The following is a 26,983-nucleotide window of genomic DNA, read 5'->3' as shown; positions in this document are numbered from 1 at the left end:
TCGTTGTAGCACCCCCGTCAGGCCAATTGGGGCGAGCCTTGGTGAGAGTTTGACGAAGATGTCTCATTCCGTTCAGGAGTTATAGGCATTTTACTAAAAGTGGCCCTGCCCCTTTGGAATGTTTTTGGCTTCACTTTGCGACGGCAAGTCGAAAGTTCAACTTTTTTGATCATTATTGATATTCACTCTCCAGAAAATCTTTCTGCACTGGTTTGGATCTGATCGGGCGAAAAACCGAGGACTATTTTGAAAGACTGAAATAGTATTTTCTTGTAAAACTCCAATAATCTGTTTTATTTACAAGTTTGAAAAATACGGATAATATCCATTTCATTTCATGTTAAAAATCACATTTGTACATTTGAACATATATATTTAATTTACACAGTGAAGAATATGCAGTGTTTTTATACATTTGATTACTTCATACAATGTATGTAGCATTTCACATTTTTTTGTCCTATTGCTTGTAATTAGTTTCTTATTCTTATTTAATCCGTGACTGTTTATGTGTCTTCAGTGAGCTTGAGTTTTGTTTTGCCTATCATTACAGTGAAATAAAATTACTCATATCGTGATATGAATGTTGCAGGATTTACTTTAAAACATTTTTTAAAACAGAAATTTCTAGTAAATTTTACATATAATTACAAAGAATGGCAATTAACGCATTGAATGAAACATTACACCCCTAAATATATATTTAATTTACACAGTGAAGAATATGCAGTGTTTTATACATTTGATTACTTCATACAATGTACGTAGCATTTCACATTTTTTTGTCCTATTGCTTGTAATTAGTTTCTTATTCTTATTTAATCCGTGACTGTTTATGTGTCTTCAGTGAGCTTGAGTTTTGTTTTGCCTATCATTACAGTGAAATAAAATTACTCATATCGTGATATGAATGTTGCAGGATTTACTTTAAAACATTTTTTAAAACAGAAATTTCTAGTAAATTTTACATATAATTACAAAGAATGGCAATTAACGCATTGAATGAAACATTACATTTTGAAAGACTGAAATAGTATTTTCTTGTAAAACTCCAATAATCTGTTTTATTTACAAGTTTGAAAAATACGGATAATATCCATTTCATTTCATGTTAAAAATCACATTTGTACATTTGAACATTAACTTTAATAGAAAAATTGTAAATCATATGTTTCTCAAAAAAATTCAGTTAAAACAAATTACTTTCAAAGTTCAACACTTTGCTACGAATATTGTGGCTCTTATGATGAAATGATGAAATGTTCCTCACTTGTAAGTCGCTTTGGATAAAAGCATCTGACAAATGAATAAATGCAATGTACACAGTTCTTGATTAATCAAGGTCATGAGTCTAGAACCTTTCTAATACACAAATGCCCACAACAACAAATGCATGCATGCACACATACAAACACATACACAAACCTGCACACAAGTGACTACTGAATACTCGGTCATCTTCTTTCTCTATGTTCTTCTTTTCAACATTTCTGTCACTGTCTATTAGGCCTGGGCGATAAAACGGTATCGATACTTATCGACGGTACACCTTCTTCGATAATGATATAAAAAATGTTTGATATAGTGCACGATATAGGTACGTGTTATAAGTGACGCAGACAGCACACACAAACACAAACATGAGGGCTGTGCCTGCCTGTGATGAGGAGATTGTGAGTAAAGAATGAATATTAGTCGAATTTAAAATAAACATTTGCATTTGAATGCAAAAATAGTACAATCCAATGTTAGATATGCGTCAGGGAGCGTCATCAGTGGAGCACGAGATGCGGTGATGATGATGTAAGTGACGTTGTAGTTTAATGTGTTGTTAGTCTAGCCCACGAGATGTGCAGTTGCTGCGTTATTCATTCAAAATATTATAGAAATATAGAAGCTCACTTTGTTTTAAAAAAGGTAATAAAAAATGTCAATAATTATCGATACCGAACGATATGAAACATTATATCATTGATACATTTTTTAGCTATATCGCCCAGCCCTACTGTCTATGATATATTCCACACACTCCTCATAAAGACATCACAATGATTTCTGCAAACACACAGGCCAAATGCATCATCAAAGAAAAAGCCTTCTTTCTCATTCAAATTCATGAAATCTTGTTCAAACACATCCCTTCTGACAAACACAAGAAAACACAAAGGGATAAGGAGTCAGCATGCATACCAATGCTCTCGCAGAGAAAGAGCCAGAGACATTAGCTATTCTCCATTCTCTCCGCCACTGTGATCGAACCCTTTGATTTTCTCATGGGGCCCATTCTAAACACTCAAATTCGTTTATTGTTATTTCAAGCTCAATCTATAAGAGGCTCAATAAAAGTGAGTATGTTCTGATTCAAATGTTTACAACCTACATTAGTCGTTAATTATTTAACAAATACTTCGTAAAGTGTTCAAAAAGATGCGTCTTTGGAAACCTGGGCTCGTATTTATCAAGCCTCTGAGAATTACTCTCAAGAATGCTGCTAAGAATTGACTTAAGTGTAAAAAAAATTCTTGGCTCAAAGCTGCGCTTAAAAGTTAGTTATCAAGCATCTCAGTCGTAATTTAAGCGAAGTGTAGGACTAAATCTTAAGTGTCAGTCTTAGAGTTGATTCACGACACTTTGCTGTGCCACAAACGGGGATTTTGGATGACGAAATACGCATGGACCAATCACTGAATACATTTCCGTATTTAAGAATTTTCTCAGATAAATTCACATTGAATGGTTAAATTCCTAATAGGAGTTTACATTCAACACACATTTGACAATAAAGAATTTTCAAGAGAATACATTATGGTAAGGAAACAAATCGTCTTCACAACCTTAATTTAGGGTTGTACCGGTAGACGATAGTATCGTGTATTGATGATAGTCAGAGATATCGCCTGTTGCTGATTTCTTTGACGACAGCAAGACGATTATTATTATTATTATCCGTCAAAAATATAGGCACCTATATTTAGTGATGCAGCGCGGAGAGCCGCTTCAGAAACTGGTGAGTAGCCGTGATCAGCTCCGGTGGCCGTATCGGAGCCGTAACGCGCCGCAGACGTGTGCAAATCAGAGCACACATCGCTTTTTCAGACCGATTAGTTTTGTAAAAATCGACGCGTTTCAAAAAGGCGGGGCATAGAGGAGAAACAATAATGTACAGTATGTGGAAAATAATGTGTTTTTTTAACTTTAAACCGCATAAACACATTTCATTACACCAAATACACAAAATAATGTTCTTTTTAGCAGCATCATATGACCCCTTTAAGACTAAAATGGCACTTTGAGAAGCTTGATAAATACGGGCCCAGGTTCACCATAGCCGTACAGACTTTTAGGGAAATTCTGCTGACGGTCAAAGAGCAGTGCCATTTCACAGTGCTGAACATACATCTGAGGCCACATGGATCCAAATCTAAAAGGATTAATTTCCCAGCACTGCACATTCTCTCAGTCAACATTGTGATACTTCCAAAGCCCAGAGATTATTTTAAACCACTCTCAGGAATGAGCTGATGCAGCTCTATATCACAACAAAATATTCTCTAAGATTTTAAAAACAGTAATTTGTGCAGAGTTGGACAATAATTATAAGATTTATAGAGATATTAAACAAGAACGCATGCGGTAATGGTCTTGCCCAACACAGTTGGACCAAAGCCCGACACTAACAAAACTGCTGCCATACGGTCACAAAATCTGTGCTAGTAACCAGTGGGATGATAAATGGCATCAGCAGACATCCTATATAGGACACATTTATGATTTAATTTTCGGGGTAGACGAGTAAACAAATTTTGTTTTTTTCCTTCATGCTGAAACTTTTAGATGACTGTATCGAACCACTTACTAGCATTGGCATTGTCTTAGACTCACGTAAACGCAGTTTACAGTTACCGTGCTATTGTAGAAATGTGATCATTAATTAAAGCCACGATTAAAGCCATTATTTATTTAGTATTTGAAAGTATCTGATAATATAGGGGTTAGATAAATAAAGCAAATATTCAGCTTGTCATGTGTTCTCAAAAAAATTGCGGCTGCCATACTCCATGTAAATTAAAACAAATAAAAAAAAAAAATTTAAAAAAAATTGGTTCTTCAGCAGTTCTTTGGAGTGGTTAATATAGCACCACTGCCATTCAAAGAACCCGTAGGGTTAGTTCACCCAAAAATGAAAATTCTGTCATTGTCTTCTTCAGAAAACAAATTTAGATTTTAGATTAAAACAAATTATACAAAATTTTACAAATGATACATATTTTACAAAAAGTATTCTCATAGCTTATAAAATTACGGTTGAACCACTGATGTCACATGGACTATTTTAACGATGTCCTTACTACCTTTCTTAACGTGTCAGTTGCGTTGCTGTCTATGCAGGGTCAGAAAGCTCTCGGATTTCAATAAAAATATATTAATTTGTGTTCCGAAGATGAACGAAGGTCTTACAGGTTTAGAACAACATAAGGGTGAGTAATTAATGACAGAATTTTCAGTTTTGGGTGAACTATGCTTTAAAGCCCCTAGCTAATATGTGACCCTGGACCACAAAACCAGTCATAAGTAGCACTGGTATTTTTTTAGCAATGGCCAACAATATATTGTATGGGTAAAAATGATTGATTTTTCTTTTATGCCTAAGGACTTCATTTGGACAACTTTAAAGGCGATTTTCTCCATATTTTGAATTTTTTTCACCCTCAGATTCCAGATTTCAAATATTTGTATTTCGGCCAAATATTGTCCTATCCTAACAAGCCATACATCAATGAAAAGCATATTTATGCAGCTTTCAGATGATGTATAAAATGATGTAAAAGTGTAAGTAAGTGTAAATGTGTAAGTTCTATATTTTTAAAAATGCAATATTCATTTCTTAGATAAATTTTTTAAATTATGGAAAATTTCTATGCAGTTACCAAAAAGTATGGGTTACCTAGATAAAGCAAATAGTATTCAGCTGGTCCTGAGATCTCAAAATGGTGGCTGCCACGCGACGGACCAGCTACATGTAAGTTAAAACAACACCTATTACATCTCTGATATGGATATATTGTCATATTGGATTATCATAAAGTTATTTGATAAAGTTATCATATTTATAAATATGTAGGCTAATATTCCACTAATCCACTTCATCTGTGATAAAGTATGCAAACATGACACAAACATCACTATGGGAAGCAGAAAGTATCCAACTTGATGTCTCAGTTTTCAACTCCTCCTTCAACTGCAAATGGCAAATCTAACTAATCGGTTACATCCAGCCGCAGCCGAATTCGAACACACTTAAAGCAAGTAGTATTCAGCTGGTCATGTGATCTCAAAGTGGTGGGTGCCTTGGGACAAACCTGCTCAAACTATTTTAAAACAGTAACAAGAGGTGCTTCAGTCGTAACTAACGTTAACACGGCTGTCATAATATGTTTTTATCAAAATGTGGACCTTTTTGAATTCTCAGAAATGATGGAAATTGAAAGTGTAAAACCAGAAATGCATCCGAACCACTGTTTTAGATGGTTACATCCCTCAAAATGGTCTATACAATTCATTTAGAGTCATTGAAAATTAAAATTAATAATTTTAAAGAGCAAACCTTGCAAATCTGGTTTTGTTCTGTATCATTCAACATCTATTTTTAGTTCACACTTTGCCCATAATCTGTGAAAAAGAAACACTGTACCCTGTCGAGCAATGTCCCTGCTCGTGAACATTTGTGAAAAGCTGAGGAATGTCAGTGTATCCATTACGACTCACTATTATGCAAACTAAGCCTACCATCACTCCATGTCTCCAGCGACTTATGCTTTAGATGCCAATCATAACATTCAGATGACAGATGGCAGTTGGGTGCACCTATATTTTCAAGAGCACACAGGGACAGTCTCCTGTATCTCCAGCCTGATTTACAATGTCCTACCAAATCCATGTGTATGTGTAAGGGTGTGAGTTTATCTAATAAAACGATTCATTGCTCCAACGCGCATCCATCTTAAAGACAGATCACTGTGTGTTCAAGATGACAGAACATCTGTAAACCAGATAAACTCTGACAAATGTCTCCGATAAAGAGGGTCCAAACATGGTGTGGGCGAAACAAGTCCCCTCAGGGAGAGAATTGATAAAATAACTGTGGAATCAATATAGGGCAGTCAGATGGTTACATTTGGGGCTAAAATACTCTTTCATTCTGCTCTATACACAAGTCCTAGGAAAAATGACCCACATCAAGAGTAGATCTATACAGTAAACTTAAATGTAGATAATTTCAATGTCGAGTTTATTTATGGATGGATGATACATGTCCATATGAACTATTATTTATACTATTAGTATTTCACAATCCATCCCACAGAAGCAATATGCCAAGCTTTCTGTTTCAACTGAAGTCCCATCATTTGGAGAGTAACATCAAATCAGTCTTGGGTAGGAAAGAGGATTAATGTAGGTTGTTAAAACTGCTTTGGGGATTTACCGTGATGGCAAAGTCAGACAGCAGCAATCTAGATCTATACAGTAAACTTAAATGTAGATAATTTCAATGTCGAGTTTATTTATGGATGGATGATACATGTCCATATTAACTATTATTTATACTATTAGTATTTCACAATCCATCCCACAGAAGCAATACGCCAAGCTTTCTGTTTCAACTGAAGTCCCATCATTTGGAGAGGAACATCAAATCAGTCTTGGGTAGGAAAGAGGATTAATGTAGGTTGTTAAAACTGCTTTGGGGATTTACCATGATGGCAAAGTCAGACAGCAGCAATCATCAGACCCTACTGTCCTCTATGTGACTACAGGACGCTTTATCTCAATAACACACAGAGGAGAGCCAGTGATCAAATCTCATTTCAGTGGTGATGATGCTGATGGTTTAATATTAAATGAGGAATGCATTTATGGGTTGTTTACTTTCAAGATGACCTGCCAACTACACTTCTTATGTAAAGAAAGGTCAACCCATTACAAACCTATGGGCCAATCCAAGGTCAACCCATTACAAACAATAATGTACCAAAGTAATGACCAAAGTGACTGATTCTTTGTTAATGATTTCATCCCATTTTGAGAAAGTTTTCACCATTAGTTAGACTTCTGTAACAAAATAGATTATTATAGTAGCTATATCAATGACAATGCTGATAATTTAAGTGAATATGCAGACCATATTCTACATGGATATGCAGATACGACAAATAAACGGAATGCATTTAGAGGTCATAAAAACATCAGATAGATGGTCTATTTTTAAACAAGCAATAACACTTTCAAGTCGCTTAAAGAGCGGTGACGTGACAACAAAGACACTCGATGCTGAACAAACACTGAAAGTTTATGAATTAACAATAATTGTAGGTGACAATGACGAGTCATGATAAACAATCACTTACCAATTCGTATGACCTGCTGGTCACCAAGGTAAAACTTTGACATCAAATAAAAAATGAAAAATAACAGTTTTCTGCGCTTCTCCATGGCTCTGTAATCAAAAGAGGTAAAAAAATAAAATAAACTTCATGTCATAAAACTGGATTTAAGGAACCATAGCGCGCGCTCATCAACTTCCATTCACCTCCCATCGCGCGCAATCGAAACAGCTCCTCGAAAAAGCCGGTTATTGCCTCAAAAACAACACGTTATCATCCTTTCCCCGAAAATCCTCGATGTAACGCACTCTTCAAGATATTTCAGGTAGGATTTTGTGCTGATATCCTTTGTTCATCGCTTCAAATACTTGTAGCACTCCGCACGCGCACAGCGAGGATAGTAAAGAGCGCGTGCCCCTGACAGACTCATGATCCAGACGCAGGATTAAAGCAAAATCTGCAAAGCGTTTGGCTTTCTTCAAGACGTTATCTTCATTTTTAAATTCACACAGATTGAAGATAAGTTTGCAGGGTCTTAAATTTTGTTTAGTGTTCTATTTCTATTTTTCTTTTTCAAACCAGCCACATATTTAGTGACAATCCGTTTTAGGCAGACTGAGCTGAATCCTGTCATAGAAAGTAAGGTAATTGCTCATAATTAGTTCATGCTCAAAATATATGCGTGCACGGGACAGTCCACAGAAATAGCGATGTCTTGTTCGCACGAAATGTTCTTTTGAACCGATTCTTGATTGATTGATTCGGTCGAAATTATTCACAAAGCGTTAGATCACTCGGCTGCAAAAGAACTTTGTTTAGCAAAAAGATGGAATATATATTGTTAATATGTAACTCATAGCCTATTAGTGTTTATTATTACTAAAATACCGTGAAAAGCAGCATTTATCACAAATCAAACATAATAATTCTTAAAACTCTTTTAAGTGATGATTCGGTTGAATTTGGTCTTGTTTATGGGAAAGAACCGATTCGGTAAATTGAATCGGACCAACGAACGCCACAGTGAATTAAAAAGCTTGCTTTTTTTGCCAAATGGCGGCACACAACGCCACCTGTTGGACAAATCATATAACAGCAAAGGAAGAAGCAGGAGATAATAAAATGATATAAATGATCATAAATAATATATTTATAAGATAAATATAAAATTATATTTATTTGACTAAATTAAACAACTTAATATGATGCAAAATCATCAGTTGTAGCACATATTGAAATATCCCTTCAGTTTTTATTTTCCTTATTTATAAGTGAATTAAAAAAGACAACACTGTTACCAACTTAACCATTTTTACAAGAGAGTCTAGGCTGGCTGAGCTGAACAGTGTGTCCAAACTGATGTCACTATGGCTGGAGCACTCAGCGATGCTTGTTTCTTCTCCTGCCCTGATGAAGGGCCCAGAGAACAGCACTGCAACAACCCGGCTGTGCATAGCAAACACGAGGCCAGCCAGCCTACAAACAGAGCCTCCCCCATGTGGAACTGAATGGAGCTCAGACCACGATCGGCATGGAAGATGCAGAGTGCCGTCCAGGACACAGGGATAAGAGTAGTGAGTGAAGCGAGCAGGTGCAAACAGGCTGCTCCAATCAGGCAGCGCCTGGCACTGTCGGGACGGGTGCACTGAATGCTCATGAGTGAACTGATCCATGCAGCTGCAGCCAGAACCAAAGAGAGAGAGTCACAAAGTAACGAGCTGACCACGGGGCTGGATCTAAATAGGCTTTGCATGGTAATGAACTGGCATCAGGGATAAAATAACATTTAGTCCAAAGTCCTTCATATTCTGTCCATGATTCAGAGCGTACTGTGAGTTTCCATCTCGGTAACCCTGTGATTACAGAGAAAGCCGTAATAAGCACAAATCATAGCTACTATATCGACACATAGGATTCTTGCTTTCCTCAGTCTGATGAATGTTTCATCAGTTCGATTCAGCAACTCATCCATGATTTCTTCTTCTCAAAGCTCTTTTTCAACCTGTTCCATCTGTTGATGGTGTCTGCAAGTGGCAAAGCTAATATTGATGATCAACTGTGGCTGGTAGGAGAGAAGTAAAGACGAATTTCAGTTTCAATCCTGGAGCGTTTCAAATAATGCATGGTCACATCTTCACCTGAGTGCATTTATTGACATGTTTATGATTTATTATTCATTAAAATCGACTAGTCAGCAGGCAGAAGTGTGCGGAAAGAATAAAAATGTGGTGAAAAAAAAGTCACAATCCATAAAGCAGATCGACCACAACAAATAATTTCACAACCCATAATAAAGCAGTTCAATGATCAGGAAATACAACTACGGAGTCATAACTATGCAATTCCAGCGCATTCAATAGATTAGCTTATTAAAAGTCATTTAAAACTCACTGTACTTACATGACGGTGGATAACATTTCTCCAAGACACTGCATGGAATCAGAGCAGGACTGATAAGGGCTCTGGGAGTGTTAGAACGTTTTTATTAAGTATAAATTTCCAAAATTGATGTGGGACAACTGTCCCTTAGTTTGTCGTTTTGGTAACATTCTTCTTCCCTCAGGCTCTCATGGTCTGACAGCTACCTGAAATAGAAATGCGATGTGCTATTTAGCAAATGGAACATCCTATTTATTTTTCATTCAATGGCAGAGAACTGGTTATGAGTGTTGTATTTACTGTAAACACTGTAAATGGGGTTTCATTTTCTAAATCAAAATTGGTTTCTCAACAGCAGAGCAGAAAATTATGTTCTGGTGCACTTGATTTTTAAACTGCTGCCTAATGGATCTATATGAACTTGAAAATATGTTCAAAATATATACTACGTGTCAATAATGTTGACAACTGTTTTATATGTCTAATGTACACATATAAATGCATTGTATAAAATTACTCATTTAAATATTAGTATATGTAGATATATGTAAGAATTAATATTGGATCCCTGAAATTTAGACATTTTAGAAACTAGCATAAAATGTGGAAAAACTGAATTTTATGCAACAAAAAGAGCATCTGATGATTCAAACTGTTCTTGATTTAACAATGTTTCAAGAGCAGGAACTACAAATAGCAACTACTATGCTTGAACACACTATTGCCACACACAAGGACAAAAACAACCCGCAGGAGAGGAGAAAATGCAGGCACTGGCTCAGTGACCATTAAATATGACTCATTTGTACACTTCGGTGGGAGGAAAATGCAGAAAAGATATTGTCGGCGTTCTGTTTTGTGGTTAATAAAGTCATTAATGATGTATTTTTATATAGAAAAAAGCGCCAGTTTGTCGTCAGGTTGGTGCAGCGCTTCACTGCCACCTTGTGCTTACACCCGATATGACAAGGACATTTTCATAGACATTCCAGTGTGGTATCAAAATCTGAGTGAGATTATGATTCACCTGCTTCTATTTTTGAGGGTTAAGATTAGGTGTGGGGGTGGGTTTTAGTTATGGGGACCAATCAGGTAGCAGCATCCGCACTGAATAAACTAATCAGAAGCAGGAGTCAAATTTTTACATTAAGATTTCAGTACAACACCTTTTTTTCTTTCAGAGTCATAATCTGATGAATTTATTTTTAATAAGACAAGTTTAAAAATCACACCAAACTTTATTTAAAACACAGCTAACAGGTGCCGCGTTGACAAAGAAAAGAGCACGTACAAAGTTATTAGGATAAAACTGCAAATATAAATTAGGAAAATTTATTTTAGGTTAATAATTATTTCCACAGTATGAACATACACATTCTCAAAAAGGCAGAGGGTAAAAGCAAGGAGTTTTTACACTTTTGTCTTAAATACAGTCAGTTCCACTAAAAAGGATCCATGGCTGAAGGTGCAGTGATTGTTTTTCACGTGGAAGGGCATCTCTTATTTTAAAATACATGTGCAGGGTGTAACGTGTGCGTCTTTATCTTTACCATGGTACAAAATACCACAAAAGACCAAACTCTTCAAAAATCTCATTCTCACCGAGACTAATTCAGTATTAACAGGACAAATCTGCTACATTTCATCACTTTGTAAGGGTGCTTTGAATTAAAATACCTTATTTATGCACCTAAAAGTCTGGCTGTTTAATTCACAAGCACACCAAAGCCCACCTAGCGAGGATTATGGGTAGTTTGATTTCCTAACAAATAAACAAAATTACATTATTGCAGTTCATTCTACCATATTCAAGTAGAACATTATTTCTCTGTGTGTGCGTGTTCTGTGTACAGTGATTGTTAATACTGGGTTGCTGGTGACCTATGAGCAAAAGGGAACAAAGACAGCAAGCAGGGAACTGTTGGGTTTGTAACAGGAATGGCATTAAACAGCTAGCCGAACTGTCATGACATTTTCAGAGAATGTTGCCGCGCTCGACAAAAATCACCTGCGTGTAGCCATTACGAAGAACTAGCGAGGTTATACGAAGCATCAAGTCACAAATCCCTGAATAAAAATGAGGACATGAACCACAACTGAACAGATCGACCACGATCTTGTGTTTCAAACAAAAAGATCAACTGAAAGAACATGTAGCTGCCTGTCTGTCAGTATGAAGCCTCTATAAATACATTGGCTGTACAGTTGTACTTAAATGGCAGGAAGTCTGCATTGATATTAGGGTGGAGTGGCTTGAAACATCAAGAAGTTTTTCTATGGCGCAAGTTCTTCAGTTCTGGCTTTCAGTAGGATTGTCAGTGCATCGTGTCCGTGAAGACTAGGACTCCGTAGGTTTCTACCTCGCACAAGTCTATAAAACAAAACATCACAGCTCGCACATTCCCTCTACGCTCAGAAGATGTCGCTGTTGCAGCTGTTTTTAAAATCCTCCCTGCGAACCCAAATAACCTCGCAGTCCCTCTCAGAAGCGGCACCCTCCACCGCACACTGCTTTCTCAGGAGGGTCAGCTTCAGGGGGGTGTGGGATTTCGGAGGTTTGTCATCCAAAAGTCCGTTGAGACCATTGTCTTCGTCTCCTTCTACTGAAAGGGCCTCTAAAGACTCCTCCAGACTCGGCTCAGAGGAAGGGCCCCGGACGGATTGGCAGTACTCATCGTCGTCGCTGAGGATGTCTGTCTCCTTCACGTCGTCCTGGTTTTCGTAGTGCTGCAGGTCGAACTGATCCTCCACCCAGCGGTCTGTGTCTCGGATGGGCTGCTGGGGTTTCTGGAGCGAAGACAGCGGGGGCTCTGTCGGGTAGATGGGTGAGAGCTCTTGGGACGAGCCGTCGTCGAAAACCACACTCGTGTCTATGGTGAAACGATTACGGATCAGCTTCCGGCGGCCGAGGGTTCGAGATGGGGCTGAAACTGGAAGAGAAGAAAGCATGAATGCTAAATATCATTTTTGAAACAGCAGACAGTTTTCTACTTTAGGAAAGAAAGCAGCAATATCGTCTGGTGGACACTAGGATTTAAATGTATGTAATAATCAGCTCACCCTAAAGCCTGAAACAAAACAGGCGTTAATCATGTTAACGAGAGTAAGAGGAAAGAGACACAGTGGGAGAGTTAGCAGGAATATAGAGAGAGGAGCAGAGAGAAGGGGAGTGTTGCAGAAAAAAGTCATCAATGTTCAGTTTGCGTCAGATGTCCCCAACATACCCGCTCTGTTCATTGTGGGTCGTGAACCCTTTAGCGCACAAAGCCGCTTCCCTCCGAAGGGAATATACTGCTGATTTGGAGGCAAACTCTCAGTCTTCATTAACTGACGGCGTTGTTTGTCCCTCAGGATAGAATGAATGGTCTTCAGGAAGTCTTTTTTACTCTCTGGAGAGCTAAAAATATAAAAAATAAAAAGCATTCAATATAAAAAAATAAAAATAAAAATAAAAATAGAGTTCAAATATTTTAGTGAGGAACAGAATAGAAATATACTGTTTTACAGTGGCCCCAAAAAGTATTTTTTGTACCCTTAAGCCAAACTTAAATATATGATTGCAGCTGCATTATATCAACTAGAGAAGTTCATCAGGACAAACTTGCAAGTTGGTTTGACCAAAAAAAAAAAAAAAGAAGTTTGGTTATAAAGACATTAAAAAAGCCAGCAATAGCATGACTGAACATGTTGCTAACATTGTTTTAGTATGCGGCTAACATACTTTTAACATGTTTAAAACATGTTTTGCAGTATTGTTAGCATGTTTTAGCCTGTTTCAACACATTAATTGCATCTTTTAGCATATTGCTAACACATTTTAACAATGTTAACATGTCCTATAGTTTTTAAGAAACATGCTAGAAACAAGTTACAGTTAGAAATTTGATGTCAGAAGCTGCAGAAGAATAATAATAAGCTTAAATGGTAGATTAGCATGTTGGTTTTGCCAGCCAATATTATTAAGAAGGATAAGACTCTTTTCAAACAAAACACCCTTACGAATGAATCATGGTTTTACTACAACTATGTTACTATTGTTAAACCATGGTATCCACAAATTAGTTTTTTTTTTTAATAAAATTGCTTAGACACTAAAAGTGATACTTGAGGCCCACTTAGTGGAACCATTCACTCATATACCTAATCTTTAGACCAAGTCTGCAAAACTACAAGCACATTACATGCTTTAAACTCCGTTTCATATTGTAAAACAAACTTTTTGCAAAACTTTAAACAGTTCTCTACATTACACACATCATTTGAAACTAACAGCTCTCTTGTTTAATTTGGGAAACACTGCCATTTTAATGCCACACTCATTTACTTATGACCTACACACAATCAATCATCCATCCATCTAGAACATGCATACAAGCCAAGCCAGAAAGTCAACTTTTTTTCTAAAGTGCTTTATACAATATAGATTGCTTTACAGCAGCTTCACAGTAGTATCAAATTCACATTCTGCTATAAAGAAGCTCTAACAAGTCAATAGTGTCATTCTACAGCTCAAGTCAGTTCAGTATTGATTCAGTTCAGTTGCATAACTGTAAAATTCATCAGTCATACATACTGTATATACAGTGTATATGTGCATATGCATGTACAGTATGTGCGAGTGCTGTGACAAACTCCTGTAGTCCACTGCACTCTGAACAAGCAAAAGACACACGAGAGTACTGTTTTACATTTTTCACATCTGTGTGTACTTTGGCGTGTATGTGGCTAATTATTTTATGTTTGTGTGTAGAGTTGCTACGCAAAAATACTATTTTAGAAGAGTTGAAATAGTTTTCAAAGAAGTGTTTGCTTTTGCAAGATGTGTGTGACGTTTTGCATGTGTGTGTTGTGTGTGTAGATTTTTGAGAAATGGAGCCATAGTTTCAAAAACTGTAAGAATAAAAAATAAAAAAACTAACCATGGTTTTGCTACACTAACCATAGTTTAACCATGGTATTTGCAGTAAAACTGTGGTTATACAAATGGTAATCAATATGCCAAAAAACATGGTTACTACATTTTTACTATAATAAAACTCTGGTTAATTTTCGTAAGGGATTTCATGCAAAGAAGTTTGAGAATTATAAAAGAAGTTGATGTGTGACATTCTGGACCTCATCTTACCTGCAGCAGATGTGGAAGGTCCTCTCGGGTCTCCCTTCAGATTCTGACCTCATGTGAACAATCTCACACATTGCAGACCCCTCTGAATCTGAAATGAAAGAAACACCAGGTTAACAGTATGCTGGTAAAAGGTCTGTGGGAAACTCTGTAAAGCACAAAACCTCCCAGATCAGCACAGGGTTAATGAACTTCATGGAAGACACAGACCATGGGACAATGAACCAAAGTGCAGACCCCAAGTTCCTGTAGGATGACCTTTTAACCCCTAACCATCAATAGTGATTATCAACATTCTGGCCTGAGCCAGTTGAGCCAAAGCAAACTTTACTATGCTCATCAAGTGTCATCAGGGCACATGGGATGTAAAATGCATTACTCGCATTATCAAAGTTAATCTAAAGCATGTAGTTAATATACCACACTAGTCTCAATAGGTCTGTGGGAAAAGAATGAGACTAGTAGACCAATACTTACTAGGGAGGTTGCGAACTTGGAGAGCGTCTGTAGAGATCATGTGTCTAAACCGAAAATGGTCTCTCTCATCAAGGATTGATGCTCTGTGAGATCCACCCTGAGACAAAATAACTTTGTGAGGATCGAGAAAACATTTCAAATTGATCTTTATTGGCATCCACCACCTGACACACTGAAAACAGGACGTTAGGGAAGTAATGTATCCTCTACGTCAGATAGTTTTATAATATCGCAAACAAGTGAAAGGTCTCAGTGTCAATTGTCACAGAGTTTTGTTGGCCATGTGAAATAAGCCGAAGAGACGACAGAAATGAATCAAGTACAAGAAAAGGGAATCCTCACTTCACACTCGACAATGTTGCCCTTCAATAAAACCCAAAAACTACACCTCTTAAAAGCGCTAGTCTGCAAGCACTTAGAGCCTATCAGACCTCTATTAATGAATAATGAAGAAAGGGAAAAAGCACTTACGATTTTTTTCTTGTGCTTGGAGCAATCCTTATACACAAAAACAACTGCTGTTCTGAAAACTGAGGGGAAAAAAATGAAATAAAACATTAAGACACACAAAACCATACAACACTAAACATTCACAATAGAGATGCTTTGGGCTCTTTTCAGAAGAGTTGGAGTAAAAACGTGACCCGGTGAAATACTGCCAACTTCAATGGCAAACTGACCCATTTTTAAAGCATCTGAAGAGTTTCTTCAAAAATGTCTTAGCCGAGGGGAAAAAAAAGCCTTGTGTATAAATGCAACTTTAATGTCTTAAGAGCCAAGGACAAGGTGGCTCCTCTAATGCCATTGTGCCCAAAGATACAGCTGGCTTTTACTGATGCAGGGAACCATTACTGTAGGGAACAGACTAATGAATAAGAGAACAGGATTCTATTTCGGGAAGAAGCATTTTACAAACACTCACTGAACGCAGCCAGCTCTGGGTCCCTCTTCCCCTTCATGAGAGAAGAGGGTGGGTTGATCCAGACCACAGTGTCATGCAACAAGAGGTCGCCCATTGACAGGTCAGCAACCTGGAATAGGAGTAAACAATGTTGTAAAACCCAATCCATTCACTTTTTTAGATGTTAGAAGACATCAGTGCACACATCATGACATTTGATGGTAGCATTACAATATTTGTTTCAAGTAGTATCAACGAATGCAAATTTTAGAGTTACAAAGACCTAAGAGAGACCAGTGGAACAGTACCTCTTTCTTTTCTGAGCTCTGCTCGCTGATGAGTTGGTCAAACACGGCTCCATACTCCTCATGAATCTTCTGCATTTCATTTATGTGACTGGCCACTTTGTTCATGGCTTTCATTGCAACTACAAAAAGATAAGAGACTTAATAAACTGCAACTAAAGAATTAAGATGTTTTTTTTTAGCCATCTGGAGCATTCCGCCTTTAGAATTACCCCCACTAGAATTTTGTTACTGTAGCTTTAAGAATGTGTGCAAATGACCTCTATTCCGATTGGGGCTGCATGATTTGGGGGGGGGGGATGTGATTGTGATTTTTCTGAAAAAATCTAATTATAAAAATCTAATTATAATATTTTAGATTACATTTGTACAATTACGATACTAATATTTATGGTTGTCTTAAGTACTGCATTTTCAAACATTTAACCAAGCTATTTAATTTGGAGGAAAACCGCAAGGACCCTTAAAGCTTCTGACAACGCTTCTCATTACAAGTTTAGGAAGATGTTCGATGGTGTTCTCAAATGCATAAGTCACCCAAATTCAGAGCACCTCAGTTCATTTTGCATCTACTCTGAGACACTGAAAACACTGGGTCATGAGCTGCTCTGGTGTAAATCAACACAGTGATGTGCTTCACTCCGAAACACGCAGCACACATTTAACTAAATTGTGATTTGATAAAGTGCACTAAGCCAAATCGCGATTTCAGTCTTATTTTGATTAATCATTTTACAGGTAATAACTACTATAGTTTACTCTGACTAAGCTTTGATAAACAGTCTGAATGAACTGCCAGGGCAAACAAATTTCAAAAGAGCAAGCAAAATTCTGTTTTCAATGATGTGGTCTTTTTAAAAGTCTTCAAAACCTGCTCATCTAGCTCAGAAGAGGAGCTGCATCATATTACACTACAAATAGATCTACCCATGGCCTAAGATTATGCTCAATTAGTATCTAAATCTCCATATTTACCATCCAAATGGTAATGTTCCTCGCTGTCAGGGTTGGTAAGGGAGTGAAGCTCCCTCAGGAGTAGTGGGTATTTTAAGACTCTCTGAATGGGTTTGATCAGGTAGGACTCCAGCGTGGAAGAGTGCTGTTGCCTGGGGTTCCTCTCAGCCAGGAATGCCTTGAACTCCGGGTCTGTTTTAGCTGCACCAAAAGTGTGGAGGAGAAGTTATGGGATGGCACAGGAATTTCAAATCAGTTGCATCCGTAAACTAGACTTTAACTTGGACAGGGGTCTTAACTTGATATTAAGACAATTACATTTGAGTAAATCAACTTTCTCAACTGCAAGAATGTTAGGCTCACATTTTAGATGAAAGTTTATACTCCAACACATTTATCCATAAAAATTTCAGTCAATCAAGTTAAAACTTGATCCACTCTTCCCACAGGAAACATCTTCATTCACATACATCAGCGGAATAGCTTTGGTGCCTTGGGAAATGGCAATATTTCACAGTAGACCCCTAAAAAGGGTCATCATTCCGCAGTAAAATGCTTTGGGGTACATCATTTGCTTGTGAGAGAGTAAAAACACCCCTCTAGCTTTGAATAAACTATGAAAACTGGCCTTTGGCATTTGGTAGGGCTTCAGAACAACAACTAATAAAACTAGCCAACATAAAGCATAGTCACTGAACATGGCAATTAAATGACAAGGAATGGTACTCCAGGAACCAAGGGCTCTCCTGCACTTTAAAACATTGTGCTAATGCTAGTAAACCAGTCTCTGAAAGTTCAGTGGCATTACCTTTGGTAAGGACCTTTGGGACCTTTGTGTGGCTGGCACAAAAAGCACTGTAGATCTTAAAACGATCTGCATAGTACAGGAAGGATCCACCAAGAGAAAACAGAACTTTCTGGAAGTTAGAAGACAATGAATTAGAAAACACTGAATGATTCATCAAACGTGCAATTAGGAGACAATAGTGACCGTCTTATGGTGCCAATCATATTTAGCATCTACTTGGATGATCCAAAATATGGACTAATATAACTGCACCTTGAATTGATCCACTCTCTCCAGTTTGTCTAAATCTGGAACTAATCTGGTTCCATCTTCCAGAGTTTTCAGAAACTCCACTTGGAATTCCACCATCTCCGCCAAGTTTCCAAAAAGCACATCCAGCTATGAGTGCACAGGGAATAAACGATTCGTGAATCTTATTTATCAATAATATTTTCAGAAGTTAATTATATTATTCATTCTATATTTTATATAATTAATACATTATTTTCAATATAAATAAATATAATGAATACAAAAAAAATTGTCTCACCTCATCCTGTGAGAGGATGCTCTCCTTCTGCAGGGGGTTCAGGTAGCGCTCTATCAAAATGTTCAGGTCCTGTAGATACAGAGAGTCGAAGACTTGTTCATGTTTGGCTTCAGCACAGCTTTTATATTAGAAGTTGTAAACCAGGAGTGATTTTCATCCAGCAGGTTTATCATGATCAAATCTAACATGTTAAAAATCGAAACAACGCTTTAAAAGCACAGCAAATACTGACCTTAACATAGGTCCTCTCAGTGTCCACCAGCTCACTGATGACCTTACGCAGTTTATCAGCATCGGAGAGCTGGCGTGGGGTGAAGAGAACTGGTAGGGGTGAGATGGGGCTGGGCACACAGGATGAAGAGAAGGAAGATGTGGAGGAAGACGAGGAACAGGAAACGGGACCCTCGGTGGAATTCATATCATGAAGGTTGTGGCAGAAAGCAGTCACCTGCTCTGTACTCTGTGGAGACAAACAAAATGTCAATTTCAACACCAGGAGCAATCAAAGGCTGAAATACACTACATGACTTTTAAAATCTGAACATATATATATATATATAAAAAAAAAACACATGCCTCTAAAATGTTCACCAGCAACAGGCACACACCCACACAGGTATTCAGAGCATTCGAGATTCAGAAAGATGCATTTCCAGTTCCAAACACACATTCAGAGATGTTCTGGCTGAACTCCAAAGACAAGGCACATCATGCCTTGGCTGAAGTGTAATTACAAGTGTCTGTGCGATAAATAACTTTAAGATGGTCTATGTCAGATCTTTGAAAGGACTCTGTTGTAATTTACTACTGAACAGTTCGTCTCCTTGGGAAATCTGGCACTGGGTGGATTTTCCATCTAGGAACTTGTCAACAAGTTTTCAAAGAGTACACCCTGCCCTTAGCCAAGATTACTTCGGCTTACCACTATTGAAAACACCCTCATATTTCTCTATAAACATACAAAAATTACATCTAAAAACCGCATCCCCTTGTACTACTTACTGAATGTAATGCATTTTTTTGACATCACTGACAAACATTACACAACACACATGCATCATCTAGCTTCCAAATACTTGAAAGAAAGCAATTATCCACCTAAACAATGCAAACCTGTCCAAAACGACAGATTCCAATCCAAAGATCTTCAACCTCAGCGTCACATCTCGTATGTCACAGCATTACAGCAAGAACTCAGACTCAGGATAGTGTTCAGGAAGAAGTGGAACGGATTCACACAGACAGGAGGAACAGAGGACAGATGGGGCTTCCAGCAGCATGAATTCCTCTTTGATAAACACATAGTGACGGACTGACAAAAAGCCCGCACACCCCAGCATGCCTTAATCAGCCTGGACAGCCTGGAGAGAGGTGGTGCGATGTAGGGAGATAAAAGTAATGAGTTCTATCGTTTTTCCGGGTTAAAAACAATTTAAGCTTTATCGACAACATCTGTGGTATTCTTTGGACAAAAATGTGGACTTTTCCTTGTTCTGTAAACAAACAAAAAAAACACACGTATAGTAATGTGCTTGCAGTGGAAGTCTATGGGGAAAGTGTTCCAGCAGGTTTGAACCAAGCAGCTTTCTGTTTGTCGTGAATTTGTGTGACCAACTTGAAACCAGTGCAAAATCTGCACTTTTTTGCACTAATGATCACGTGGATTCACAATGAAATGACTGGATTGTGCCCACAACAATTCACTGAACAATAAGACAAGGTGTAAAAATCACTCTTTTGAGGAGGGACTACTTTTCTAGGTGGATGAATTTCAGGATATGTTCTACCGATGTAAAGTCACATTAGCAAAATTTTGGTAAGATTTCATGGGTAGCATAGTGTAGCACCACTCACAGAAGTCGCTTTGAAACCAAGTAGCTTTATATTGGTCAACATGGTGAATTTGTGTGCAGGGAACTTTTCCCACTCATTTTTGATGAAATCCGAGAGCTTTCTGACCCTGCACAGACAGCAACCCAACTACCACGTTCAAGGCCCAGAAAGGCATTAAGGACATTGTTAAAATAGTCCATGTGACATCAGTGGTTCAACTGTAATGTTATGAAGCTATGAGAATTTTTTTTTTTTTTTGTGCAAAGAAAACAAAATTAATTACTTTATTCAACAATTTTTTTCTCTTCCGTGTCAGTCTATGACACGTTCACGAGAGTACCACGAAAAGTCGTTATTTTAGTTTTCTTTGCGCATAAAAATATTCTCGTAGCTTCATAAAATTACAGTTGAACCACCAATGTCACATCGACCATTTTAATGATGTCATTACTACCTTTTTGGGCCTTACATGTGGTAGTTGCGTTGCTGTCTATGCAGGATCAGAAAGCTCTTGGATTTCATCAAAAATATCTGTGCTCCGAAGATGAATGAAGGTCTTACGGGTTTGTAACGACATGAGTAATTAATGACAGAATTTTCGTTATTGGGTAAACTAACCCTTTAATACACTTACAATAGAATTCTCTGGGACAAGTGTTCTAGCAAGTTTAATTGCAGAAACGTGGATTTATAATTCTGCTGAGAAATGAGGAGGACAGAAGGGGAGGGGGACACTGGGACAGCCACAAGCATCACATTATACCACAGCTGGGAAAAGCACAGCTCTCAGGTGAAAACGTCAGCATGCCGAGAACAAAGACGACAGGTGTGGCACAATGTTTGTCTTTGTTATGAAGAAAGTGTGGAAAATAATGAACTTAGACAAAGATGGTCTTGTCAGAGCTTCAGTGCAGCTATTAGTGCACAGGTTTCTGATAGGCTGAAGTACTCATACAGGTGATCCAGGTTTGAGGCTGGCTTGCAACATCCTAAATTACTCCCCTTTTCTCTTAGTAATTCGATTATGATTCAATTAGTTTCTAAAGGCAATATTTTTTTTGTTTACTTATTTTAATTTTGGATTAAATCTTAAATCTTAGTTTTTCATTTGATATTTAATTTCTGCTTTATTTTGAATAAACAAACTATTTTTAATCATTTTAGTCAACACTGCTCACTCAAGCGCTCATGTTTCCATGTCCCTATGAAATGGCTTATATTTATGAAAATGGCTCAAAGTTTCAAAACAGTGAACTGCAAAAAAAAAAAGTCTTCAGGATAAATATTTAATAAATAAATATCAATCAATCATTAAATAAAAAAAAAATAATAAAAAGGATAAACTACAATCATACCTTAACCCATTCAGCCAATATTTTTGGTCATGAGTCCCCAACCTGCTTGTTGCTCTATTAGAGTAGCTAATATCTATCTTTAAGCAAAAACACAGAAAATGTTGTCAGACCCACAGTCACACACTTGACAGGAGTCTTTAATGGCTTTTAAACTCATCTTATCAATGCATAGACTCACAGAAGACAGGAAGAAGAATGTTTCCTTCCTTGGAAAGCAATGAAATTCCCTTATCAGGCTCTCAAACTGACTTCACAACTGCACACATTAAACAGGGCCCAATTTCTTAAAGGAGCTTTCACTTTCAAAACGGTCTTGAATTCCATCCATGGTTATCTAAACACTTTGCATTTTAACCTTGAAACTCAAAAGTAAATATTTTACATGCTTAACATGCATGCTACTAAAGCTCATGGGCTCAAATATGAAAGTACAGACCTGCTTAAATGGCAGAACAGCATTGGTTTGCAAAAAAGTCGAGAAACTCCTTCGTTTATACAGGTTCTCTCTCTTTCTCTCAAAACTCACCTTAGACACAAGCTTATTGGCTTTGCAGTACCTCTGAGCATTTACCACTGGAAAAACGTGCAAATCCATAAATTTCTCAGGAGATTTCATGGGATGCATGTTGTAACAAGCATAAAGCGCCACATCGCGTGCATCCTCAAACCAATCACGATTAAAAGAATTCTGTAGTACAAACCTCCCTCTCCTCTCCTTTCCTTTTTCCACACACACACACACACACACACACACAGCTAAGCCAGGCTGATGTGAAAAGTCAATATTTAGACAGTTAACAGCCCAAATCCATGAACATGCTTTTGCATTTCTCTCCAGAGTGATAAGACGAGGGAAGAACTGCTCGGATGGTTGAACTCGCATTGTAAATAAGTCTGGAGACTGGCAGGGGAAGAAGTTTTTGGGTTTAGCAGGATGTTGCACCACCCTCTGCGAGATACATGCAGTCATTATCAAGTTTGGAAAAATAATAAAATCCTCCTGTCCTTTGTCTTCTAGGTTGTCTGTTTCCTCCGGCGGGTTTCTCCATAATTTATCAGCGTTAAGCGATTCAAATCGATCTGCATAATCAGCAATTAGAATGCAGAGCTAATTAAAGAAGATGTCCCCCTCTCTCTTTCTCCCTCATCTCAAAGCAAGAAAAGAAAACATAAGTGACGTGAGATAATAACGATAACCAGCCGTGTGATTAATACGGGAAGAGAGAATGAGAGAAAATTAATCTCATAAATTATGCCCAGCTGAATCAGCTCCTCTCTGCCTGTCATTGTGTCAAAACCACATACAAATATACATTTCTGAAAGAACAATAGACAGCACAGTACAAGAGAAAGCTTTTAGGTATGCTTTAAAGAACTAAAATACCGAATTTTAAAAGACGAGAGAAAGTGTGTATCTCTGTGTCTAAATGGTTTGACAGTGTCCAAAAAGAGCATATATATTTGGGGGGTTATGTGACTTCACATGTCAGTGTCACCTACCAGCACAATATTAACATCCTACCAACTGATTCAGCAATATGACACATGGACGGGACAGAGGGGAACGGGATAAGACAAACACACAACCTCTGACAGAATGTGGTGTTTTGTGGGTGAATTATTAGGGCTAAATGTGTTTCTGCAACAGATGGTGTGCTGGAGAACAGGCCAGAGAGACTGTGGCCGGCTGGCAATGTCGGTGTGACAGACAGACAAGGGCGCAGAAAGAAAGAGACAACATACAAAGACAAACAAAAGAGGGCAAAAAAAGGAGGCCAGACATTAGGTCAGTAAACAGTTCTACAGAGAGCAAACACAGGCTATAGAAGGGAAAAGAAGTCATGAAAGAGACAAATCAATCCTGAGAATAACTTTATAACATTTACACTGAGAAAAAAAAACTGCAGTGTGGAGTGGAAGTTGCATAGTGTGTGTTTTTAGTACGAGTCCAAACGTTTGAGACCACATTGAAAACCTGGAATTCAAAAATACAATTTAAACCTGGAAATACTTTGAAGATTTTGGGGAAAAAATGCAAAGAAACGCGATTAAAATAGTGCAAAATAATTTGAAAATATTCAAGATTATGAATTATTTCTAGATCACTTATCAAGAAAATTTGTGAAATTGATCAAATGACTGTACAAACGGTCAGATACTTGTCTACGGAAGTACAAGATGCCCTTTGGGTCGTTTTCAAATCATACTGAATCACAAACAAGTTTTAAACCTTCTGGAGTGCTGCTGACATTAATGCAAATATTTCAGTTCTTTTCACTCAATTTGTTCCGCTGATTAAATATTAAACTAAAAAGTTAACAAAAAAAAACTACAAAAATCTTATTTAATGTAAAAGTGGGTGCAGCCATTTGTAACTTGAATGTGCAAGGCATTTTAAGTGTACAAAAGCAGTTCGTTATGCTGCTTGATATTGATGAACTGGTATTTGGGATCATATAAATCTTAATTTTTTATTGTAATTATAAACACACTGATGTGTAGCTCAAATAGTTTTACCGTTTACTGCACTTTGCGGTTGTCCTAGTCATTTATCAATAGCAGCAATGAATCAATTCTCGAGCATGCACAGAAAATAGCTCACTTCCATGTTGTAAAATAAGGTGGTTAGGAGCACATTCACTAGTGGGGATCATTTGGAAACATTTGGATCCTTAAGTACTTGCATGAGTGTGTGTTGACAGGTTTCATCCTTCCTTGTGTAAGTGGTTCATCGCTGATCTTGACCTTCATTAAGCAGACTATGTCATCACTTCCACTCTGTGTGATAGTATGAGTGTGTGTACGTGTGAAGAACCGCAAGGCAAGACAACCTGTCTTCCCATCTGCTGCCGTCTCTGAACACAGCCTTAAAATCAAAGGTCACTTAGATCACATGACACAAAGCCCTTAACCAGCCATCTGATTTCAGTCCGCCTCTGACCCCACGACACCCTTCAATATCAGAAAATAAAGAGTCTATATTTACCCACGCCAAACAGAAGCAGAGGCCACAAAACACCACTAAAAAGGCCCAGCTACAAAATAAACTAGGATGCCAAGCTCTGTGAATCAAAACCAGAAGCTCATTCTACTAAAACTCAGCCAGACAAACTGTTCAAGCAGAGATTTTTTTGATGAATCTTCATAGCAGGTGGTCTCTAACCTTGTGTGCCGAGTCCGTTTCATCCTCCAGGCTGTCAGCAGGGCTCTCAGCCATTAGGTTTACCCTGACGTTGCCCGTGTCATCAGGGCTGTGCAGCACCAGGCCAAGACCTTCATCCAGGATGTCCTCTAGAGGGAGCAATGGAGACAGACAGGGACGGGATGAGCTACAGGACTGTACTGTACAAGACACAAGCTGTCACAGGGTAAGTACTGATATTACATAGTCTCCTGGCACTCCTGAACTTTTTTTAATAATTAATCTAAAAATATTTATAATAAACATAAATGTATATATTTTTTAACAATAAAAATAATTTTATTCAGCAAGGATGCATTTAATTGATCAAAACTGACAGTAAAAACATTTGTAATATTACAAATGATTTCGGTTTTAAATAAATTCTCTTCTTTCAAACCTTCTATCGATCAAAGATTCCTGAAAAAATGTATCACACTTTCTACAAAAAATATTAAGCAGCACAATGGTTTTCAAGATAAGAGATGTTTTGAGCAACAAATCAGCTTATTAGAATGATTTCTAAAGGATCACGTGACACTGAAGCAAGGATATTATCATTAACTGAGAAAAACCATAAAAATCTTTATTGAAAATAATGAAATCAAATGAAATTAAATAAACATTAACAAACAAAAAAACACTATAACTAAAGCTACATGAACTAAAACAAAATAAAAATTATCAAGATACTAAAAAAATAAAAATGAAAACAGGAAATATATATATATATATATATATAGTATTCAAAATATTACCAAAAAACTATAATAGCAAGTCAATTATACAAAAATAACACTGCACTGAATACTGGAGTAACGCTGAAAATTCATCTTTGCCATGACAGGAATAAATTTCATGTTAAAATATATATTAAAATAGAAATCAATTACTTTAAATTGCAATAATATTCCAAAATACTGTTTTTATTGCATTTTTAATTATCAATCCAATATTGATGAGCATAAGACTTCTTTCAAAAACATTAAAATAATCTTATCAACCCCAAACTCTTGAGAGTATTTCTAGTAGTACTGTATGTTGATGTATAGTCAACTTCTAGTACTGATTTTTATGATTTCTGAATCTCAAACGTTGAAACAAAACTATTTAAAAGGTGGAGCAATCTCTCTTCTAGTAGCAATGCCAAATAAAACTGATAATGACAATACAATACACAAATATATGGAAAAAAAGAGACTGCAGTGATGAAGTTTACCCTGACTTTGGGAGAAGATGTCAGTGCAGAGGTCCTGCGCCCCGTCCGATCGGCGGGGAGGCATCTGGCACAGCTGGTGCGGATCGGTAGCGGGCAGCGTGCTGACAGTCAGGGTGAGAGAGGGCAAAGAAAACGCAGCCTGCATGTCAGCCAGCTCCAACACACTCGCCGGCTTACTGTTCAGGTTTAGAATCTCATCACCTGCTCGCAGACCTGAAATCAAGTCAAGTTTGTAACTCCAAAATGTAATTACATCACTCACACACACAGTTAACAGATAAAAGTTCATAAGTTTCTCTTAAAACATTTAAAAACCTTGTGTCACATCTCCGAGTCACTCTGTGATTTGTTCTTGAGTTCCAGGTGATTGGCTGACGTGGATTTGCACCTGGGCTAAATCATCACACTTTAAAAATGGACTCTATGGAACAATGGCTGGGGAACTATTGCTTGTTGTAGGCGTCTGTGCAAGAGTCTACCGGAGCGCTCATGGGATATGGAGGTTACGGGAGGTCGCCGCCGCACCGGAGGAGTTCCC

At 37.5% G+C, this 26,983-nt stretch overlaps 2 protein-coding genes across 8 annotated transcripts in view; both read right to left on the bottom strand.

Annotated features, from left to right (window-relative positions):
* grik1a (glutamate receptor, ionotropic, kainate 1a) overlaps nucleotides 1-8,069 on the bottom strand; it is a 64,988-nt gene extending 56,919 nt beyond the window's left edge. For all 5 annotated transcript variants that reach the window (XM_016528399.1, XM_016528402.1, XM_016528403.1 and 2 more), the window contains exons 1-2: nucleotides 7,589-8,069; nucleotides 7,407-7,495 (exon numbers count right to left, since the gene is read on the bottom strand). In XM_016528399.1, coding sequence (XP_016383885.1) covers nucleotides 7,407-7,491 — 85 coding nt within the window. In that variant the 5' untranslated portion in view covers nucleotides 7,492-7,495; nucleotides 7,589-8,069. The remainder of the gene's footprint in view (nucleotides 1-7,406; nucleotides 7,496-7,588) is intronic.
* Nucleotides 8,070-10,984: 2,915 nt separating this feature from the next.
* The window catches only part of tiam1a (TIAM Rac1 associated GEF 1a), a 63,757-nt gene continuing 47,758 nt past the window's right edge, over nucleotides 10,985-26,983 (bottom strand). For 2 of the 3 annotated variants that reach the window (XM_016528397.1, XM_016528396.1), the window contains exons 14-27: nucleotides 26,446-26,658; nucleotides 25,209-25,336; nucleotides 19,090-19,317; nucleotides 18,858-18,926; nucleotides 18,581-18,706; nucleotides 18,329-18,437; nucleotides 17,542-17,721; nucleotides 16,570-16,688; nucleotides 16,283-16,391; nucleotides 15,832-15,890; nucleotides 15,361-15,457; nucleotides 14,887-14,974; nucleotides 12,986-13,158; nucleotides 10,985-12,691 (exon numbers count right to left, since the gene is read on the bottom strand). In XM_016528397.1, coding sequence (XP_016383883.1) covers nucleotides 12,174-12,691; nucleotides 12,986-13,158; nucleotides 14,887-14,974; nucleotides 15,361-15,457; nucleotides 15,832-15,890; nucleotides 16,283-16,391; nucleotides 16,570-16,688; nucleotides 17,542-17,721; nucleotides 18,329-18,437; nucleotides 18,581-18,706; nucleotides 18,858-18,926; nucleotides 19,090-19,317; nucleotides 25,209-25,336; nucleotides 26,446-26,658 — 2,216 coding nt within the window. In that variant the 3' untranslated portion in view covers nucleotides 10,985-12,173. The remainder of the gene's footprint in view (nucleotides 12,692-12,985; nucleotides 13,159-14,886; nucleotides 14,975-15,360; nucleotides 15,458-15,831; nucleotides 15,891-16,282; nucleotides 16,392-16,569; nucleotides 16,689-17,541; nucleotides 17,722-18,328; nucleotides 18,438-18,580; nucleotides 18,707-18,857; nucleotides 18,927-19,089; nucleotides 19,318-25,208; nucleotides 25,337-26,445; nucleotides 26,659-26,983) is intronic. The other variant, XM_016528398.1, reaches the window with a different exon arrangement.

Source organism: Sinocyclocheilus rhinocerous, unplaced genomic scaffold (assembly GCF_001515625.1).
Source record: "Sinocyclocheilus rhinocerous isolate Xijiao unplaced genomic scaffold, SAMN03320098_v1.1 scaffold603, whole genome shotgun sequence".
In the NCBI taxonomy this organism is placed as follows: Eukaryota; Metazoa; Chordata; class Actinopteri; order Cypriniformes; family Cyprinidae; genus Sinocyclocheilus; species Sinocyclocheilus rhinocerous.
This window is presented reverse-complemented; position numbering and strand designations above follow the sequence as displayed.